This window comes from Rhinatrema bivittatum, chromosome 14 (genome assembly GCF_901001135.1).
Source record: "Rhinatrema bivittatum chromosome 14, aRhiBiv1.1, whole genome shotgun sequence".
NCBI classification, from domain to species: Eukaryota; Metazoa; Chordata; class Amphibia; order Gymnophiona; family Rhinatrematidae; genus Rhinatrema; species Rhinatrema bivittatum.
This window is the reverse complement of record NC_042628.1, coordinates 53,796,632-53,819,620: the sequence shown is the minus strand read 5'-3', so window position 1 is coordinate 53,819,620 and position 22,989 is coordinate 53,796,632. Positions and strand designations below refer to the sequence as shown.

The 22,989-nt window shown below is 46.2% G+C and overlaps 1 protein-coding gene across 2 annotated transcripts; it reads left to right on the top strand.

Annotated features, from left to right (window-relative positions):
• Nucleotides 1-8,070: 8,070 nt before the first annotated feature.
• Nucleotides 8,071-21,200, top strand: LOC115076282 (cornifelin homolog A-like). Of its 2 annotated transcripts, none has more exons than XM_029577556.1 (4): nucleotides 8,071-8,126; nucleotides 14,951-15,090; nucleotides 19,950-20,086; nucleotides 20,990-21,200. In XM_029577556.1, the coding sequence occupies exons 2-4, from the start codon at nucleotides 14,964-14,966 to the stop codon at nucleotides 21,077-21,079; spliced, it is 354 nt and encodes a 117-aa protein (XP_029433416.1). In that variant the 5' UTR covers nucleotides 8,071-8,126; nucleotides 14,951-14,963; the 3' UTR covers nucleotides 21,080-21,200. The 2 variants fall into 2 exon arrangements, with proteins under 2 accessions (XP_029433416.1, XP_029433415.1); XM_029577555.1 differs by lacking the exon at nucleotides 8,071-8,126 and adding an exon at nucleotides 13,333-13,417.
• The last annotated feature ends 1,789 nt before the right edge of the window (nucleotides 21,201-22,989 follow it).

Genomic DNA, 22,989 nt, shown 5'->3' with positions numbered 1-22,989 from the left:
GCAGAAAATCAAAACTGTTGGAAGAAGAGGAGGAGGGGAAGCTTCCAAACTGTAGTAAGACAAGAACATGGGTAAAAGAAAAGTCAATAATGATGCTAGCAGACAAATGCTTGTTAAAGATATCAAACAGCCCAACTGAAGATAGCAAACAGAAGTTTTACTTGGATTCAGGTGCCTTGTACCAATATGTGTGCAATAAAAGTGCATCTACTTGTTTAGACAAATCATGTACAACAAAGATTTGCCTAGCAGGTGGCAGTCTGTTGCAGCCCTTGGAAAGAGAAAAATCCAACTAAGATGCTTTATTGTTGAAGGGGAATTGAGAATTGTTGAGATTATGGATGCATATTGGAACCCTGAACTGGATGGGAATTATCTAAGCCTTTGCTACATGATGCAATGAGGTTGTGAGATCCATTTCAAGAACAATGAATGCATAGTGGAGAAAGATTGTGAGATTTTCCTAAAGGCAAAAAAAGGCCAGTGCAAATCTGCTTCAGCTATTGCAGCCTGCAGATAGGTGCAGTACAATCAAGGCTTGTTCACATGGAAACAGAAGGATCAATTCATGGCACAGATGTTGCAGGCATGTTAATTATAAATACCTAAACAAAGTCAGAAGAGAGGAACTTACAGATGGGCTTGACCTTTGCAATTGCAAAGATGATTAAGAACATGCCCTGTGAATGTAAGAACAAAAGTAAAACAAAGCTCATTTCCTGTACTTAAACAAATGATAGCAAACAAACTTTGGATCTGGCTTGTGCAGATTTTTGTGGCCCCTAGTCATAAAAACAAAGAATGGCAAGAGCTATTTTTTTAATTTTAGTGGACTGTTATTTAAAGTACACCAACACCTAGCTGTTGTTAAATAAAAGTGAAGTTTTTGAAAAGCTTAAAAATTACTGTGCCTTTGATGAAAATAAATTTCAGAGAAAAATTAAGAGATTTAGAACTGACAATGGAGGTAAATTCTGCAAAAGGAAATGAAGGAATTGCTAAGGGAAAAAGGAATACAATATGAAAAGATTGAAAGCTCTAGCCATGAGCAGAACAGACAGGCAGAAAGAAAGAATCAGAGCTTGCTTAAACATCACTAGATGTCTACTGTTGGATGCACAGTTATCTGATGATTTTTGGGGTGAAGCAATCAGTATTGCCACTTATTTATAAAACTGCCTGGCTACCAAGGATGCAGATAAAACACCTTATGAGCTCTGGAATGGATGCGAGTCTAATTTACATAGAAACATAGAAGTGACAGCAGAAGAAGACCAAACGGCCCATCCAGTCTGCCCAGCAAGCTTTCAGACCTAATTGTTTTCATACTTATCTGTTACTCTGACCGCTGAAGTCAGGGCCCTTATTGGTACTTTTTGGTTCCAATTCCCTTCCACCCCCACCATTGATGTAGAGAGCAGTGCTGGAGCTGCATCTAAGTGAACCATCTAGCTAATTGGTTTGTGGTAGTAACCGCCATAATAAGCAAGATACTCCCAGGCTTGTTTACCCTGCCTGTGCAATTCAGTCCTTGTTGGTTGTCTGAATATAAATCCTCTTTACTTCATTCCCCCCTGCCGTTGAAGCAGTGAACTGCACCAAATATGTAATCCAAGTATCAGGCTTAATGATTCGGGGTAGTAACCGCCGTAATAAGCAAGCTATACCCATGCTTATTTTTTTACCCAGAGTATGTATTTCATTCCTTGTTGGTTGTTGTCTGAATATAAATTGTCTTTTCTTCATTCTCCATTCTCCCTGCCGTTAAAGCAAAGAGCTATGCTGGATATGCATTGAAAGTGAAGTATCAGGCTTATTTGGTTTGTGGGTAGTAATCGCCGTAACAAGCAAGCTACTTCCCTGCTTTTTTGAGTATGCAAATCCTTTTTTCCACATTTCCTCTTGCCGTTGAAGCAGAGAACAATGCTGGAGTTGCATTAACTGTGTGAATGTTTATTGAATAAGGATATTAATCTCCAGGTAGTAGCCATCATTCCCGCAAGCCGAGCCTCTTCTCTTCATTCACATCCTCTAGACTTTATGGATCCACAGTGTTTATCCCACGCCCCTTTGAAATCCTAAACAGTTTTGGTCTTCACCACTTCCTCCAGAAGGGCATTCCAGGCATCCACCACCCTCTCCGTGAAGAAATACTTCCTGACATTGGTTCTGAGTCTTCCTCCTTGGAGTTTTAAATTGTGACCCCTGGTTCTGCTGATTTTTTTTTTTTTTTTTGCTGATTTTATCTCATCTAAGAGTATTTGGCTGCAAAGCTTACGTGTATATTCCCAAAGACAAGAAAAACAATCTGCAATGCAGGAGTGAATTGGGAATAATGCTGGGATATGCAGTAGGAACTAAAGGTTATTGAATCCTGGATCTCAAAACAAAAGAAGTAAAAATACGCGTTGTGGCATATTTTGATGAAAAAGAAACCGGGATGAATCATTAAGCCTTGGATCTGAAATATTAAAAGCAGGATCCACGAGCAGCACAGTAAGACAGTAAGAAGGGGCTATTGTGCAAGAGGCTGATGATGCTGACCTGCAAGCAGAGGTCTGCAGAGCTGCCAGTGATAATGGTCTAAAAGATGAAGAAGATGCAGAGGCCGATGATATTCTTCCTCAAACAGTCTCAGAACCTGAGGGGCATGACCATGACAATCAGACAGAAGGAGATGCAGTACTTATAGAACCAGAGCCAAAGCTAAGAAGATCTAAAAGACCACAAAGCATGTGCAGCACAATTCAAGAAAAAGATGTGTCTGACCCGGCTTCATGGAGAGACATTGAGAACATGCCTCCTGATGAGGCAGAAAGATAGAGAAATGCAGGAAAAAAAGAAATAGAAATGGACACCGACTACATTTCCAAGAGGTAAGCAAGCTGTAGGATGCCATTGGATTTTTAAAACTAAGTATGATGTGGAGGGAAATATGCAAAGACACAAGGCAAGATTAGTAGCCAAAGCCTACATGCAAAACTATAGTGCTGACTTCGATGAAACGTTTCGCCAGTTGTGAAGCACACATTCATAAAAAGCCTGCTTAGTGTGACAGCAAACAAAAATTTGCAAGTTCAGCAACTTGACATAAAGATTGCATTTGTGCATGGTGAGCTTAAAGAAGAAATGTATATGGATCAGCCACCAGGACTTGATGAACCAGGCAAATAGAGACTGGTGTGTAAACTACACACATTCATATATGACCTAAAGCAAGCTACTAAGGCATGGGCTGACAAGCTGAGCAAAATGCTAAGAGAATGGAATTCAAGCCAGGAAACGCTGACCCATGTCTGTATTCTAGACACAAAAAAATGGAAGATGGATGTACATTTTGTGTAATGTTGACAACCTGATTGTGTGCTATGAAAAGAATGACCACAATTCAGAGATCATAGACTGTTTAAATAAAGAAGTAAAAGGAAAATTGTTGGGCAATATGAGTTACTATCTAGGGTGCTGAAATACAAAAGGATAAAAACTGACAATCCCAGTTGAACCAAAGATCAAAGCTCTTCTAAATTTTCTAGGTTGGTCTGAAGCCAATGAAATAAGTACTTCCATGGAAACAGACTACCAAAAAGGAGGCAGAAGTCAAAAAAGACACAACTAATCATCATTAAAAGGACAGTGGTTGGGAAACTTCTCTATATTGCAACAGTATCCAAGCATGGCATAGCCAATGCAGTAAATCTGCTTAGCAGAAGAGTGACTAATCCAGTTCAGGAGGACTGGTCAGCAGCAAAAATGCTGGGAAGATACCTGAAAGGGAGAATGAACTTAAAACTTGCAATGTGGATGCAGATAGGAGATATAAAATCAAAAACAGGATGCACTTTCTTTCACAAAAGTGCAGCTAGCGCATTGGTCAAGCAAGAAGCAGACAGTTGTGGCTTTCTCTTCTTCAGAAGCAGAGTGCCATGCCATAGAGCAAGCTGACAGAGAACTTGCATGGCTGTACAAATTATTCTCAGATTTTGGGATCAATTAACTGACCCCAGTATAGCCTTTTGAAGACAACCAAGGGTATATCCAAATAGCAGATACAAAATACATCAGGCCAAACATGAAATATGTGGACATAAAAGTACACTATGGGGTAGATTTTCAAAACTAGCGCGCGTGCATCCATGTGCATGCGTTACCCGGCGCGCGCGCATGGGCACCCAGTTTTATAACATGCATGCGCAATGGGGTGCACAATTGTGCAACTTGTGCGCGCCAACACCCGTGACCTTCCCCCGTTCCTTCCCAGGCCACTTCCCAACCCCCTAACCTAACCTCTCTTCCCCTTCCCCTTCTCCTAACCCTCCCACCCTCTAGACCTGATCTAGACAACCCCCCCCCCCCCCCCCCCCCCGGACCTTTGTCCTACCTGTTGCGCGCGCCAGCAGCCTGCCAGTATGTGATCCCCCAACAAAGCGGCAAATGGCCCCTGTGCCAGGAGCCTCTGACTCCGCCCCACCCCACCCTCGGACCGTCCCACACCCTCCCCGCCCCTTTTTCGAAGCCCCGGGACACACGCATGTCCCGGGGCTTTACACTCGTCACTTGGCCTTTCTAAAATAGGCCCGGCGCATGTAACCCCATCTATGCACATGAGAAGCCACAAGGCTTTTAAAATCTACCCCTATGTGAGGGACTTGTGTGAGAAGGGACTGGTCTAGCTGAAATACTGCCCCACAAAGAACATGATGGCAGATATATTAACTAAGCCTCTGTGCAGGGATCACTTCTTGGCCCTGTGTGACGAATTGAGACTAGAATAATAATCGCCAGCAAATGTGCAGAGTTGCTGAGAAGGGAGTTGTTGGGACCATCAACTCCTGAAAGTGTAAAGGGAGGGAAGGTTCTCATGTATGTTTGCGTGTATTGACCTAATGCACAGTTGTGTAAAATAAGATCATGTTAAAATGTTTTCCTTCTTTCTCTGTTTAGCACTTACTGCTTGTGCTTGGACAAGGGGGTTGAGCGGATGTCATACAACACACCTTGTTTCCCTCTCTCTCTCTCTCCCTGTTTGCTGATTACAGTTTTCACCTTCTGATCTGCCCTGCAGCTGTGCTGCAATTTCTAAAGAGACCTTTAGGATTTCTTGTTTTGCATAGATATTTAGTTTCTCAAATAAATACTAAACTGTTTTTTTGAACTTATTATTAAGTGGCGTGAGCATACTTTCTGCTGGACTTCTTACTTTGTCCGCAGATGATCAACCACAGCTGCTAAAAGGAGCTGCCAGTGCTTACCCCAAAATGACAGCAGTCACTTGGCCTTGATTTTTATGCAGTTTCCTGCTGCAATGAAAAAAGCATGAGCGAGGAGGGGAAAGGGTGAAGAGACAGGAGGTGAACACCTGTCAGTCCCCCTGCTTCTGCTGCTGGGTTTGTCTGCATGCATAATTGTGAGTGTGTGTGTGTGTGAGTAAGACAGCTTAGGAGCAGGCCCGGTGTTACCACGTGTGTGTCACGGTAGGGCTCCGGTCAGGAGTTGAGAACACCACTAACAGGGGTGTCTCTGGGTGGAGAGAGGCAGGGTTGCAGACGAGTCCAGATGCTGGCTGGTGCAGGCAGGAATGAATGAACCCTATGGGCAAGTGGGAAGGTGGAATAGGCAAATGGAGTTTCACACTGACTGGGGATACCTAATATCAGATGCATGAAGGTAAGGGTGAACTTAAGTACTGATACTGCATGGAGGTATGTATGAATGTGAATGCAGGTACAGGTGTACAGGAAACTGGAACTGGGTGCTGGTAAGGATGAATTCAGGAAGCGTGCAGGTAAGAGTGATAATGGCTGGAGGTATAAGTGACCGAGAAGAGAAAACAAGACTGACAGAGAACGGTACAGACAAACCAGGACAGCACTGACAATGAACATAAAACACATAGGCCCGAAGGCAGCAGAGCAGGGCAAAGGGCCCGTAGGCCACACACACACCCTGTAGGCAGAGGGCCCGTAGGCCACACACACACAGAAGGCAGAGGGCCCGTAGGCCACACACACACCCTGTAAGCAGAGGGCCCGTAGGCCACACACACACCCTGTAGGCAGAGGGCCCGTAGGCCCACACACACACACAGAGAAGGCAGAGGGCCCGTAGGCCCACACACACACACACAGAGAAGGCAGAGGGCCCGTAGGCCCACACACACACACAGAGAAGGCAGAGGGCCCGTAGGCCACACAGAAAGCAGAGGGCCCGTAGGCCACACACACACACACAGAGCAAGGCGAGTCAGGTCAGAAGGCCCGTAGGCCAAACACAGCAAGCAAGGCAATACAGAACAGGACAGAAGGCCCGAAGGCCAAACACCGCAAGCAAGGCAACACAGAAGCAGACAGAAGGCCCAAAGGCCAAGCACAGGAGGCTAGAGCAGGGAGCCCAAGAGAGCTCGATGCTGAAGCGCCGATGGTACTGCTAGACAGGGTTATAAAGACAAGAGTGGTGTATAGAGTAGACAGGAAGGAAGGAGTGGGCCAGCCAGAAGGACATGCTTGAGGAGGACCTCTAGTGGTGAGGCAGCTACAAAGCAGGCATAGCCGTAACAGTACCCTCCCTTCAAGGTCTCCTCCCCCTCCGGGGTCCCAACTTTGCAGAGAACACTGCAGGATGGCAGAACCAAATTCCTCCTGAGGCAATGCAATAAGCCCAAACTCCTCCTTGAATCGTGAAAAAGTCTCAAAACCCCCCAGGGGTGGCAAGGTAGTCCAGAACCCCAGTCGAGGCAGCAAGGCGGTAGTCACAGGCCCCTCCGGAGATGGTGCAACCAGTCCAGACCCTTCCTGAGGCAGGTGTGCAGGTCCAAACCCCTTCAGAGGCAACACGGTAGGTACAAAGCTCCCTAGGTGCAGGAGGGCAGGGTTAAATGTCTCCTGGGGTAAAGAAACAGTCTCGAACCCCCCCAGGGGCTCAGTGGTAAGTCCATACCCCTCCTGGGGGAACACGGCAAGGTCAAGCCCTTCCAGGGGCACAGTGGGAAATCCAAACCCTTCCAGGGGCGGCGGCAGAACGACGGGCACAGGCCCCTCCAGGGACGGCAGCTGGGCGGCAGGCACCGGCCCCTCCAGGGACGGCAGCTGGGCGGCAGGCACCGGCCCCTCCAGGGACGGCAGCTGGGCGGCAGGCACCGGCCCCTCCAGGGACGGCAGCTGGGCGGCAGGCACCGGCCCCTCCAGGGACGGCAGCAGGGCGGCAGGCACAGGCCCCTCCAGGGACGGCAGCTGGGCGGCAGGCACGAGCCCCTCCAGGGACGGCAGCTGGGCGGCAGGCACGAGCCCCTCCGGAGATGACGCAATCAGTCCAGTCCCTTCCTGTGGCAGTTGAGCAGGCCCAAACCCCTCCCGAGGCAACCCGGCAGGTACAAACCGCGCTTGGGGCGGGAGGGCAGGGTCAAACCTCTCCCAAGGTAGCGAAACAGTCTCGAACCCCAGGTGTGGTAGTGTGGTAAATCCAAACCCCTCCTGGGGCGGCAGTAGCAGGTCCGGTACGGGCCCCTCCAGGGGCGGCAGCAGCAGGACCGGTTCGGGCCCCTCCAGGGGCGGCAGCAGCAGGACCGGTTCGGGCCCCTCCGGGGGCAGCACGGCAGGCTCAAACCCCTCTTGAGGCACATTGGTAATTCTAAACCCCTCCTGGGGCACAGTGGTGAGTCCAAATCCCTCCAGGGGTACAGTGGTGAGTCCAAACCCCTCTTGGGGTGGTGGAGTGGGTTCCAGCCCCTCCGAGAGCAGCAGATCAGGCTTAAACCTTTTTTGATGCTCACTGGTAATTCTAAGCCCCTCCTGGGGCACAGTGGTGAGTCCAAACCCCTCCTGGGGTACAGTGGTGAGTCCAAACCCCTCTTGGGGTGGTGGAGCGGGTTCCAGCACCTCCGGGGGCAACAGAGCAGACTTATCCCCTTTTTCATGCACAGGAGTGAGTCCAAACCCCATATCATGGTTCCCTGAATCTGTGGTGGAAACTTGCAGTTTTGTGAAGACACAGGCAGGTTTGGGCCGTCTTGGGAAGGTGCTTGTTAGTCGTGACTGATGAGCAGCTGTGGGAAGCAGAGTTCTATTATGCTTAATTAGTTCCTCCTGCTTCTGAGGCTCTAGCGTGGAAGACAAAGACGTCTTTTTTATCAGGTGAGTTTTTGGTTTTTCTGAAAAATGACTCGCCTCTTGGTCATAAGTTTTATGAAGTAATGTGTTGGAAACCTGAGTTTGCAAGGTGCCAATAGTGGAAACCTTGTTAGTTGTGCCAGAAGTAGAATGTAGTGTAAACGAGCTGGCTGAGGTATGGAGAGAAACGGATGGCCCATTAGCTGTGCAGCGGGGGCAGGGTTTGCCTGGAGGCAACAAACACGGAAGGCAAGGGCAAGTCCACCATCCTGGTGTAGGAGCAGAGCAATTTAAGCATTGCTGGTAGACGGAAACATTTCTTTTCAAACAATTACTGCAAACCCAATGTTCCTGGTCAGAAAGCTGACAAGCTAAGCAGTTCTGGTAATATGGATAATTTAAGGTTTGACAGAGGGTGCAGGTAAAAAACCGTGGAGACTCACCGTCTGCATACAGAGTCCTTTCTCTCTCACCAGAAATTGATGGCTTCAGCATACTGTCACGGTAGGGCTCCGGTCAGGAGTTGAGAACACCACTAACAGGGGTGTCTCTGGGTGGAGAGAGGCAGGGTTGCAGACGAGTCCAGATGCTGGCTGGTGCAGGCAGGAATGAATGAACCCTATGGGCAAGTGGGAAGGTGGAATAGGCAAATGGAGTTTCACACTGACTGGGGATACCTAATATCAGATGCATGAAGGTAAGGGTGAACTTAAGTACTGATACTGCATGGAGGTATGTATGAATGTGAATGCAGGTACAGGTGTACGGGAAACTGGAACTGGGTGCTGGTAAGGATGAATTCAGGAAGCGTGCAGGTAAGAGTGATAATGGCTGGAGGTATAAGTGACCGAGAAGAGAAAACAAGACTGACAGAGAACGGTACAGACAAACCAGGACAGCACTGACAATGAACATAAAACACATAGGCCCGAAGGCAGCAGAGCAGGGCAAAGGGCCCGTAGGCCACACACACACCCTGTAGGCAGAGGGCCCGTAGGCCACACACACACCCTGTAGGCAGAGGGCCCGTAGGCCACACAGAAGGCAGAGGGCCCGTAGGCCACACACACATACAGAAGGCAGAGGGCCCGTAGGCCACACACACACACAGAGCAAGGCGAGTCAGGTCAGAAGGCCCGTAGGCCAAACACAGCAAGCAAGGCAATACAGAACAGGACAGAAGGCCCGAAGGCCAAACACCGCAAGCAAGGCAATACAGAACAGGACAGAAGGCCCGAAGGCCAAACACCGCAAGCAAGGCAATACAGAACAGGACCGAAGGCCAAACACCACAAGCAAGGCAACACAGAAGCAGACAGAAGGCCCAAAGGCCAAGCACGGGAGGCTAGAGCAGGGAGCCCAAGAGAGCTCGATGCTGAAGCGCCGATGGTACTGCTAGACAGGGTTATAAAGACAAGAGTGGTGTATAGAGTAGACAGGAAGGAAGGAGTGGGCCAGCCAGAAGGACATGCTTGAGGAGGACCTCTAGTGGTGAGGCGGCTACAAAGCAGGCATAGCCGTAACAGTGTGCATTCCATGCATTTGCATGGGGTGGCACACCCGGGGGGGCAGCGGGCCAGCTGCAGCATGAGAGGCCACAGGACTGCCGGCGGAGCCTAACCCACCAGCAGCCTAAGAAGGAGAGAGGCTGAAGGCTGCCGGCGCTCAACCTGCTGGCAGCCAAAGAAGGAGAAGCCCATCTTCTGTTTATGTGCGCGAGTGCCCGCCCATGCAGTTTCCGCTCACCCCACCCCAAGCAGGAAGATCGGTGGGTCATAGTGGAGCTCATGCCACCATGGTCTGAAGACAACAGGACAGGAGGCTCAAGGGGCTGTGGTAGAGCACATCCCACCACTGTCCGATGACAGCAGGAGACCATGTGTGTATGTGTGTGAGCTTGTAAGTGTGTGTGAGAGCCTTTGTGTGAGTGTATATGTGTGTGTGTGACTGTGTGAAAGCCTATGTGTGTGTATGTCTGTGTTAGTACCTGTGTGCCTGTAAATGTGTGTTTGTGTTTGTGTATGTTTGTGTGCCTGTGAGAGCCTATGTGTCACATATAGGCTCTCACAGGCACGTACATGTGCACACACACACACACATAATGTATCTGTGAAGGTGAGGGAGAGGAAGCCTTTATATGGTAGAGAGAGGGAGTGTGTGAGAGACCGAATGTTTATTGTGCATATGTGTGAGAGAGAAGATAAAATTTGTGGGGCCTTACCTCCCCCAATCCACAATAATCTCAGGGTGACTGGAAATCAGATCCCAGGTATGGAAAGCAGGAGATTTTTTTAATCCTTATTAGTTTTAATTATAGGGTGTAATTGGATGATTCTGTTCTTTTAAAATATTTAATTTATTTTGGGGGGAATAGAATATTTTTAATTATTGGATTTTTTATTCATGAGATGTTTTGAAATATTTTATTGGTGTTTGGAAAATTTCGATATTCTATTCTTTAACTAGTTTGAAATATTCTTTTTATGAATATGATTTTACAAAAATGAATGATATTTTATATTTCTTGATTTTATTATTTAATGTTTTGTGAAGAATGGTAATGTTTCTGTTTTTCCATCGTTGCTCTGCATATAGAGGCTGGCTTGTTGTGGGTTCCAGTTCAGTTCTCAGCATGTTTCGTTTATACTTTCTAATCTCCTCATTTTGTATTTGGTCAGGGTTTCTCTGTGTTCTGCATATGTAACCGAGGTGACTTTTTTTTTTATTTATTTAGGCTTGCCATACTGGGTCAGACCAAGAGTCCATCAAGCCCAGTATCCTGTTTCCAACAGAGGCCAAGCCAGGTCACAAGTACCTGGCAGGATCCCAAGGGATAGATAGATTCTAAGCTTCTTAACCCAAGAATAAGCAGTGGATTTCTGCAACTCTCCTTTAATAATTCTTAATGAACTTTTTCTCCAGGAACTTGTCCAAACCTTTTTTAAATGCAGCTATACTAATAGCTTTCACCACATCCTCTAGCAATGAATTCCAGAGCTTAATTATGCATTTAGTAAAAAATATTTTCTCTTATTAGTTTTATATGTATTACCCAGTAACTTCATTGTGTGTCCCCAGGTCTTTGTACTTTTTGAAAGAGTAAACAACTGATTAACGTTTACTTGTTCTATTCCACTCATTATTTTATAGTCCTCTATCAACCGTCTCTACTCCAAGCTGAAGAGTCCTAACCTCTTTAGCTTCTTCATAGGAGAATTGTTCCATCCCATTATCATCTTGGTCGCCCTTCTCTGTATCGTTTCTAATTCTGCTATATCTTTCTTGAGATGTGGTGACCAGAACTGAACACAGTATTCAAGATGAGGTCGCACCATGGAGCGATACAGAGGCATTATGCTATTCTCTGTTTTATTCTCCATTCATTTGCTAATAATTCCTAGCATTCTATTTGCTTTCTTGGCTGCTGCTGCACACTGAGCAGACTTTAACATATTATCACTGATGACGCCTAGATCCTTTTCCTGAGTTGCGTCTCCTAATATGGAACCTTGCATTGTGTAACTATAATTTGGGTTACTCGTCCCTAAGTGCATCACTTTGCACTTGTCCACATTACATTTCATTTGCCATTTGCATGCCCAATCTCCCAATTTTGCAATATCCTCTTGCAAATTCTCACAATAAGAACATAATCCTCTTGAGATTTGACAACTCTGAATAATTTTGTGTCATCAGCAAATTTGATCATCTCACTTGTTCCCATTTCCAGGTCATATATAAATATATTTAAAATATATTAAAAATGCTGGCATGTAATTTCTGTGCAGGGATCTATAGCAGCCTGGTTTCCTAATAAGAGTTTTATTTATGTTCTAGGGCCTGGTGTAATAGGTGCAGTGTTGCCGTTTCATAGATTAGGTTATTAGGGCTGTTTTGGTATGGGAGGTTTACTATATTGTAATGGTAATTCTGTTTATTCATGGCTTTCTGAAGACCAAGCCCAAACCCAGCATGCATTACAAAAAGTCTAATTCCATAGGAGTTCCAAGTGTCTTTTCTGCAGAGTTTTCTGGTTGGCACCTCAGGAGTGAGTGCATGTAAATATAATATACATGTTATAAGTGATATTTTTGCCTCAGAAGACTGTACTTTTGAATGCTAATTTCATGTAAAATTGATTATAAATGCATAATTTGTGTGTGTCTGTAAAGGATGTGGGAGCTTGTGGGGGGCTGATGTATGTGCAAGGCTGTACGGTTTGCCTAGGGTACCTCATACCCTTCCCTATCCATGGGTTCCGGGGTTGGGGGGGGGGGCAGATTGTAAAAATATAGATTGTAGGACGGAGCTGGGCTTTATTTGATGGGCCCAGGACAGACACTGAATGAATGGGGGGGGGGAGCACAGTACTTTTTTGCACAGGGCAGCAAACACACTAGCACGGCCCCTTTTTAGGAGAGGCTCACACCTAACCCTAAGTCCTATTATTTTGTATTTTTCCCTTTGTTTTAACTACTTTATGTATTACTTTGACAATACATGTAAACATTTTCATGACAATAAAATTATCTCAATCTAAATTCTGTTTGCTCCAGGCTCACCCCTACCTCTCCTGTTCCTTAAGACTGCCTAAGAGGGGAGGAGCTGGAGCAAGAAGCAGGGGATGGTTCTCTGCTACTTGAGATTTGAGACACTGACCATTAGAGTCATGGGGCAGAGCCTTGTCTGCTCATGCAAAAGACCTCCTGCTATGCAGGGCCTGGGACAGCTACCCCTTTTGCCCATAAGCAAAAGCAGTTCTGAATGTGCTTCCCAAACCAGTACTGGGAACCCCATAGCCAACTGGGTTTTCAGAATTTCCACAATGAATATATATACAATAAATGTGCATGTACTAGGCCTTCAAAGCAGGTTTGAGGAGCCTAGGGCATCTGAATCACAAGCCATTCTGGTGGGTTTCAGCATGGACACTTAGGAGTGAGAGGGCTGCTGTCACAGTGAAAAGGTAACTGGGCCCTTGGTGCCATCAAGTCTTCTCTGCTCCATCTCTAACACAAATATGTCACAAGTTTCTCTGAGCCTCACCCTGCTCTACAGAATCTGCAGCACACACACACAAACTCATACCTACCAATACATACACTACGCCACTCCTGTGTTTGCCAAGTTCTGATAGCATCAGGTCACAATGGCAGCAGCAAAACCTACACCCTTCTTCCCGCCTCCACTGACGCCAGTCACTGCAGGCGTCACATCATGGGTCAGCTTGGGTATATATACATGGGCACACTGCAAGTGGGAACGCTTTTGACTTCCTTATCGTAGTAGTTGATCGGGTCCACAGGCACTTCAAGGTAAGATGCTTCATACCTATAGCATTCATGGGCAAGTAGGGGCCAAGGACTGGCACTAGAGGGCTTATTTTCTGAGTTTTATATGCTCTGGCGTTATCACCAAACTTCATCATTCTGGTATCGGTTCTGGTTCTGTTGATGCTGTTAGTCTTGTAGCTGGTTGGGTTGAAAGAAGACCAGAGGTCCATCGACTCCAGCTTCCTTCAAATTGACTGACAGCTCATGTCCCATAGTGCTCGTTCTCTAAAACAGAACAGTAGATTATTCTGTTGCAGCGCCCATCAGTACATTTCCCATGGAGTCTGTGCTGTAGAATAGAATGGTGGATTGTTATATCACCGCACCGATCAGCACATTTCCCACTGTATCAGTAGAAGAGAATAGAAGATTTTTCTCTATAGCCCTGATCAGTGCTTTTCACAGTTACAGCTCTGTTACCATGTGAGTCATTGCCCCTCCCTGTAACACACTCTTATCTCATGGATGCAGTAGATAAAGGGCCAGCCTGTAACTAACTAACCACAGTTAATGTTCCATGCAGTGTTATGTGTGTCTGGAAAGGAGTGGAAAGACGGACTTGCTGAAAAGAGGCAGTGTGCAGGATCTCCCCCACCCTACACTTCTGCTAACACACCCAAGTCCTACTCTGTGGCACTCCCTACTATTCCAGTTGTGAGACTCACATACAGAGCTCTACTAATGCCCCTGAATCCTGTCCTGTGACACCCCAGACTTGGCTGTTTTGTGCCATTATACTGTATATGTTTATTTCAATCTGAATCAACGCCTGAGTGGGATATGTCAATGGCAATACATCTTATCTGGATGGGTCATGTCCTTAATCCTAGCCTGGACAAAAGGATACAGGATAGTGTTTGCCATATTCAGGATCTCGTGAGGTATATAGCACCCTTACATATCAGGTTAGATGATGTGACATCACTCTCCAGCACAGAGATGTATGACCTTGTACTCAGAAGGTCATTCTATGATTACTTTGCCTCGCTTCAGTGTCCTTGTGCATACTTTGCTGAGATACTTCAAAAGTTGGGAGAGCGCAGGATGCCACAATCTATGTGGGACTTCCTGTGGGTGTCTCAGCGTCCGGGCTAACATAAGGTTGAAGGTTAATCTGGGCAACAATTGTCCTTGCTCGCTCTGTACCACACAGAAAGAAACTATAGAGCACCTGTTTGTGAGCTGCCCATTTAGTAGAGATCACAAGCCAATGTTCCAATTACATGGACAGAATGCATGGGATTGGGCTATGGCCCAGTCAGCCTCTATGAGCTCAGTCTGTGGCTAATTACTGCCATTTGATAACACAAAATATGGCTGGCGAGGTGTGCCTTAGTCTTGAGGAAAATTTACACCCAAGTCGATGTTGTGCTGTCCGCAATAACCAGTACAATCTGAGAAACTAAGGATGCTGAAAAAGAACATTATGACTCTCTACTATGAGGAGCTTTCTAGGAAACCTGTCAGTAACATCAAGATGTTAAGATTATTAGTTGCGTGATGCAATTGTTTCAGGCTCAGGCTCAAGATGGCATACCAGACTGAGATCATCTCCTCCCAACCTCAAGGCATCACAACCACTTACACAGTCACTGTTGGTGGACAGAACAGCTGGAATACAGACATTTGTGACTGCTGCACTGATATGAAAGTGTGTAAGTAGCGTCCATTGGTGGTCACGCCCACTAAGGGTGCCGGGTTTGTAACATTTTTAGTGATGATCAACTTGATCCTCAGTTTGATTCCCAGTCCTCTCTCCTCCCCCGAGCTTGATTCCCTGTCCTTTCCTAGTAACAATAATATAGTTACATAGCAGCTGATCACAAATCCTCCAGTGCACAAAAAGAGCAATTGGTCCGACCACTCTGCTCAGCTATCCCTGTCCATCTGCTATACAAGCTTGACCATTTGCAAGAAATCACTGCTTTATCCATTGCTTTTGGTTGCTTCCTTATAGGTTTTTTGTGTCCTAAATAGATGAACACACAAGATCCCATCCCCAGTCCAATATCCAGAAATCCTACCAGCACCATCACCCTCCATCATGTCTTACCATCAAGTTCCATAATAATGTAGAATGTTCCAAAACTAAATAACTGGTCTTCTAGGCCTATATGGCCTTGCTGGACAGTACCTGGCCACCACCATTCTGACAACACTAACACTGTTGTAGCCTTCTGATATCGACCTGACTACCCCATAGCTTGCTGTAACATACCCTTTAATCTGTCCCTTCGCCTCTGCTTCTGAGAGAGTGAAGGGTGGTTTATATTTATTAGCAATATTTCAACCTCCCAATCTAGTTCCTGCTACTGTTTTTAGACTATGACAGTAGACAGGGCCATTAGGTCCATCCACATTGCCCAACCTCACTTCGGAAACAATGCCATAAACCCAGACAATCTCTGATTCTTACCTTGTGAAGGTCCCAAAAAAACAGCATGGAAACCGATCCAATATAGCAGAAATGCGAACAAAGCAGAAGTGAATCAGTGTCAGATAAAGAAATTTTTATTGATCGTTTAATAGAATGCCCCACTTCTGCTTTGTTTGCATTTCTTCCCTTGTGAATCCTCTGTGTTTATGCCATACCTAGTTCCACTCCAATCCTAGACCTCTCACCTTCTCCCACCTTGATTCCCATTTCTATCCTTCCCTCTCTCCCTTAACTCAACCTCTAGTCCTACCTCTATCCATCCTACCTTCATCCCTTGTCCTTTCTTCCTCCTTTCCCCAGCTTGATCCCCAGTCCTCACTCTCTCCCCCACTTTGATCCCCAGATTGGTCCTTTTTTGCTCACTTCTTTTCTCCCACTCACTGAAATTCTGGGTCCTCACAACCCCAGTTCCACCCAAGTCCTAGGTCCTGGGTCTACTTCCTTTTTTTTCCCTCACCATTCCCTCCCACCCCCCACTGTGGCCAACAGGAAGTTATCAGTGCTTTGCTACCTCCTGTAGCCTCCTTTACCATGATTGGGCTTCCAGTCTCTCATACTGTATGAACCATGTGGTGCCAGTAAGCCCTGCTAGAACAACACAAGATCTATGGGGCTCTGCGCAGATCACACGAACCATGAATGGAACCATGAAAACACACAGTAGAAGAGACCAGAAGGAGTTATGAACAGTGGCAAGCACCACTTTCCTTCTGCCAGCCTGGGGATAAGGGGAGAGTAAAAAGGAATCCACAGGAAGGGGACAAGGTTGGCAAGAGGAAGAAAAGAAGCAAGGATTGGGGACTGGGGGGGAGAGGACTATATATCAACAAGTTGGGAGCGAGATCCGATCGGCAGAAGGTGGGATGGTGACTGAGGAATGTGGAGAAGAGGAACAAGGACTGGGGATTGGTGGCAGAGGGACAGGACTAGGGTTCAGAGAAGGGCATAAGGTACAAGGATCAGTGGAAGTAGAGAAATGCGAGTCTGCAATCTGGTTCTTCTGTGCTGGTCCTCCTCCTGCCTGCCCATGCCACAAATATAGGTAAATGCCACCCCAACAAAATGGCTTGCCACCTTAGTTTTATATATTGGATGGGGCAGGGATAAACCAAACCCTGCCTGATCTGATGCAGAGAGGGAGTGCCATCAGCCATTTGATCTTTGAAGTAACTCACTTCCCTCTCTTAACTCGCAGCTAGCAATATGAGTCGTGTTTAAGTAAATTCCATCTCCTGCTGTCATGGGGCCAATCTTGAAGCTCCTACTGTGAGATTGGCCTCACAGCAGCAGGTGATGATGTTATTTAAATGCGAATCCTGCAGCCACCCACAGCCCATACCATGCTGTGGGCAGAGTTTGAGGGGAAGGGATGTATTGCCTCTAAAAGCAAGAAGATCCAGCAGTCCACCAGTGGAGCCCATCCTGCTGGCAGCCAAAGAAAATAAAGAGGCTTGCTGGTGGCTGAAGAAGAGAAGAGGCTCTGAAGAGAGGGGAGGCCCTGACATTGAATGAGTGAGAGCAAATGTGTGTGTGTGTGTGTGTGTGTGTGTGTGTGTGTGTGAGAGAGAGAGAGAGAGAGAGAGAGTATCCATATGAGAGAGAGAGAGTGGCTGGCTGGTTGTGTGGGAAAGAGAAGGAGTGTGAGGGGTAGGTAGGAAAGAGAGATTGTATGTCCATGTAGGTGGGAAAGAGAGTGGATGTGTGGGAGAGAGAGAGTTGGTGGGTGTGTGGGGATAAAGTGGATTGGTGGGTGGGAAAGAGAGATGAGAAAAGTAATGGTTGGGAAAGGGTTGTGGGAGAGGGAGTGGGTGGGTGAGTGGAAGAGAGAGGAAGTGGGTTGGTTTGTGGGAGAGAGCTGGTGGGTGGAAGAGACAAAGGGAGTGGGTGGGGTGTGTGAGTGGGGGGGTGTGGGTGAGAGAGTGAGTGGATGTGGGTGTGTGGGGAAGAGAGTGTGTATGTGGGGGAGAGAAAGTGAGTGGAAGAGAAAGAGTGGCTAGGTGTGTGTGGGAAAGAGAGTAGGTGAGTATGAGGGAAAGAGAGATAGAGTAGGTGTGTTGGAAAGAGAGAGTGAATGGGTGTGGTAAAAAGAGGGAGACAGTAGGTAGGTCTGTAAGATGAGAGAGTGGGTGGGAAGGGGAGAGAGAGAAGAAGAGAGAGAGTGGATGCGTGTGTGTAAGAGAGAGAGAGACAGTAGGTGGGTGTGGAAGCGTGGTTGAGTGAAAGAGACAGTGGGAGAGAGTGGGTAGAAGAGAAAGTGGGAAAGAATGGGTGGGAATATGGGAGAGGGGGATAGAGGATGTGGGTGGGAAAGAGAGAGGATAAAGTTGGTGTGCCATTTCCTCCCCTACCCCACTAATCCATGACAATCTTAGGGCACCTGGAAATCAAAAGTTCCCAGGTATGGAGAAAGGAATTTTTTAATCTTTATTTGTTTTAATTATTGCATGGTGCTTGATGTGTCTGCTGTTTTGAAATATTGTATTGGTGTATATGAAATTTTGAATATTCTTCTCATCAGGTGGTTTGAAATATTTATTCTTTTTATGAATAAGGTTTTACTATTCTGATTGTTTTATATTTCTTGATTTTATTGTTTGATGAGGAATGGTGATATTTCTGTTTTTTTCATTGTTGCATTGCATACAGCGTCTGTCTGGCTTGTTGGGGTTTCAGTTCAGTTCGTCTGCACTTTATGGTCACTTTGTTCTGTATTTGGTGAGGGTCTGTCTGTGTTCTGCGTGTGTGACTGAAGAGAAAAATTCTGTTAGTGCCTAGCTTTTGAAAGAACATGTTGCAGGCCAGCTTGGTATGCTTTCCACATACAAGATGTATTGCTGTTTCAGACCCAGTGTAATATGGCATTGTTATCTTTTCCTAGGAAGGGTTGCTGCTGTTTGAATTCTGCTGTTATAGTGTGGCAGGGTTGCTACGCAGGTTTTGAGTGTCTTTTCTGAAGGGTTCCGTGTTACTTCACAATGTGTCTTGAAGGGGAAGGCATTTGTGTTTCTGTTACTGAGATGACACCAGAATTTGACATTTTTATTTTGTATGGTGAGTTGTAAGGGGAAACATCCAAAGCCCAGTGTAGGGGAATTTTCTGTGGATGCAGAGTGTATTATGGAACTGAAGGTGCAAGATTTATATTGAGATTCTGTCCGTTCATGCGTAGACCCCAGACTACACATTCATGTCCACATTGAAGAATTGGTTGAATGAGGATATGAAATCATTTTAATTGCAGTTTTAATAGGAAGATGAAACTGGCCTGGATTTTTTAAATTGTGCAGAAGGCCCTTATTGTGTCTTTTATAGCTAATTTAGAAAGGGGACCATGCTGTGTGGAGATGGGGGTGATTTGTGGAAGTGTCACCACCACCAGCCCAAATATAATTTTGCTAGAGCCGCCATTGGCTACAAAATTGGTAGATTACAGGCTCTGCCTACCTATATCATCATAGAGGCACTAGTCAGTTGGAGCTTTCTGTGGGAGGCTCTGTTATCGTTATAAGAGCATCTTATGTGCAAGGCTATGATGCTGGTAAGAGATGATCTTATCAGCTCTCTGCTCCAGGACACCCTGCCTGCAGGAAATTCCCAATTTCAAACCTTTCAGCCGTTCCTCTGAGGTTATTTTAAGCTGAGACTTAGGAAAGAGCCAGAATTCAGAGCTGCAAGTTCTAATTCTTGGCAGAGTGGGATATATATATATGTGAGAGAGAGAGAGAGAAAGAGATCCTAGAGTAAATCACTTTATCCCTTGATGCTTCAGTTCTAGTCCCCCAATCTGCTCCTAAATTTATGTGTAACTCTGGGACGAGTCACATTTTCTCCCTCTGCTTGAGTTCACCCATTTTAACTAACAGAGACAGCGAGGTCTTCTTTTCAGGTCAGATAGCATTGTGTGGCCGAGCTGGCAGATATGTGCTGCCAGGGCCTGTACCCCAGCGATGGCTGTTTCTGAAGTACCAGAAACACAGAATCTGTTGGGACAATTTTCTGTCTGGTGCTACAGAAACTCCCCCTAGTTCTGCTTCCAATGCATATTTTCCAGGTTAATACTGAGGTTTCTCGTTGCAGGTCTCTGTGGCACATTCTGTCCCTGTATCCTGGCTTGTCAGGTTGCCAAGGACTTTGGTGAATGCTGCTGCTTGCCATACGTGCCAGGGACTCTGGTGGCTCTGCGTACTGGTGTGCGAGAGCGCTACCGAATTGAGGTAAGGCTTGGAGGACAAGAATCAAGCTGTGAGGTGGGAGGGAGAAGGGCCATAAGCCCCTGACCCATCCTCTGGAGTCAGAAGCAGTCCTTTAAAAATGATTCTTATATAGTGCTGGGCTGATGGAATGTTATCATTTATCATTGCTCCAAGGCTGTACAGTGCTGGGTACACTGATGGCATTTGATAAATAACTAGTCAGAAACCCGTGAAATTTCCAGCTTAGGACGAATGGTAAACTGAAACCAAGTTTCAATGCTGAACATTGGGAGCATGCAGTTGCAGGTTTCATTTTTGCTTTTTTGATTTCGTTTCTTAGTGCACACTACATTTTTTTAGATGTTCACTAAATGCCATTTATTGTGCACTATTTTTTTATTTAGTGCATACTTTCATTCATGCGCACTCATTGAAAGCAAATGAAGCATAGGACACATCCCTATCCAACATTGCTCTATTAATAAGGATGACTAAGGTAGCCTTTTGCTCAAAGTGGGACAGCAGGCGGCCCTCATCTCCCAACCATGTTCCTAGGAGGCCTTGATCACAGGCTCCCCCCCAACTTTGAGGAAAATAACCCTGCAAAGCCCTCCCATGCCGTGCGACTCGCTCCCTCATTTGTCTATGAAAGGGTTTTTCCCAGCGAGATAGAGGCTGGAAAAGATTGCACTGAATCACAGTCTATGATATAGAAAATAGATACTCGTTACTCTGTACAGAACTTGGTACTCTTTAAAAAAAATAACCATCATCATCGCTCTGGGGCCGTACAGAGCTGTGTACACCTATGGTGCTTTATAAATAATAATCATCACTCTGTGGTTGTACAGTGCTTTGTACACTGGCAAGGTGTCATAGATTATGTTAATAATGAGTTTTGACCTGTGTGTTGCTTTCCTGCAGGGCTCGATCTGCTGTGATTGGGTGGCCATGGTCTGCATCCCGCCGTGTGCACTTTGTCAGCTGGCTCGGGAACTGAAGTCCAGGAACTGAGGAGGGGCGAGGAATGAGGACACTGAGCTTGTAGCGAAAGCAATCCCTGTGTCAAGGACTATTGACGTTTCTATTTACTTGTATTTCATTTGGGGTATAATAAATTAATCTGGTGCCAAGAGAGCTGTCTTATGGTATAAAAGTCATTCTCCACAGTTGGGGGCCAGCTAAGAGGCTCATTTTGCCTTTCCTTTGCATGAGTGCATCTCTTATCCTATAAGAAGTGTCTCTGCAAGTGCCTAATTCCATCAAAAGGCTGCTTTTAACCCAGAACCTTCCCGCCCTGTCCTGGTGCAGAACAGAGCATGTGACACTGCACCACCACCACCACCCCCTCTCCCTCTTCACCCCCCCCCCCTATACAAGTTGCCATCCTCCTTTCAAGACAAGCTCTGAAAGTTTTCTGCTTCAAATCCATTTCTTATGGTTGGGGAGGCTTTGAGCCAAACCTCAGCCCTTTCTGTACGTAAGGTCTTGATTCCACCCAACCCCTGAGTTATAAAAACAAATGAATAACTTGCAGAGAATCAGGGCCAGGCACTGCCAGGCCTGGTTTTACTCCCAAGGCATCTCTAGGGACTGTGAGGTCCATATTCAGTAAGCCAGCAACCAGACAAGTTAACTGGCTAAAGTTAGCTGGGTATTCAGCGGGACAATTTATTTTTATTTTTTTTTTTTAATTTATTTCTTAATCACCTTCCTAATTGCATCTCTCAAGGTGATTTACAACATAATCATAAAATTAAAACAATGTACACAATGAAACAAATCTCAGCAGAGGTTCTGCAGAATACACTCCCCTACATAGAGCCGGATAACTTTTAAATCTAAATCTGGCAGTCTGAATGCAACCGGATAGGTCTGAAAGTTATCTGGCCTTATGTAGCCGGATATCTTCAAAGATATCCGATCAACTGGCACCATAAAGCAAAAGATAAACAAACTGCTGTCCTGCCCTGAGGGGGCAGAAGATTGATTTTTCATTTAAAAAGCAGCAGGGAAAGGGGTGAGGTTAGGGGAGTCCACCCTGAGGATCCTACAGCAGAGTTTAAACATCAGAGGGGCTTGGGGCCATTCATAACATATTGGGGGTTGGGAAGGGAATCAGACTGTAAGCCACATGGCCCATTTTGATTTTGCTCTTCAGTGCCATGAGAGCAGATATCTTTTCAACATATCCGGTTATGTGGCAGGTCTAAAGTTATCCGGCTAGCTTAGGGAAATGCAAGTGAAATTCGGCTAGGTTAGCTGCAAGACTTAGAGCTGCCCCAGAACGCCTGCATTTTATCCGGCCAGATTTTAACTGGATAATGACTTACAGCATGTGGATAAAATGCAGCCAGATAAGCTACCCAATTGCAACCCCTGCTCCAGTTTATGAGCTAAGAGATCAGGGCACACGAGGGTCCCAGGACCAGTTCTCTCCCATTCCAACTCCGTCCAGGGGGCCAGGGCCAGGGTTCTTTTCTGGGGGGGGGGAGGAATAGATCAACCCAGCCCCAAGTGGTAGGGGTGACTCTTAGTTTCACTGTCCTGGGGAAGTATCACTTCACTTTCAACCATAGGGGATGTAAGTACCAATAAAATACTCTGGAGGCTCAGTCTTGGTGTCCAAATCAAATCTTATGCAGAAGTTCATAGATGGCAGAAACGGCACTGCACACATCAGATCTTGGCATAATGTTTTGACATCACAATTCTCCACTCTTTTCTTTATCTGTGTAAGTGTCCAAGCAAAATTCTTACCCTATAGGTCGTGGCAAAGAAAGGTTTCCCAGGTGGACAGGGGTATCCTGTCCCCTTCCAAATTACTGCTGGAAAACAGAATGGCTTCGACTTTGCACAGTCTGCCAAATGGCATTGCTTCTCTCCAAGGTGAAAGCTCCAAGTGGGGGTCCACAGAATGTAAC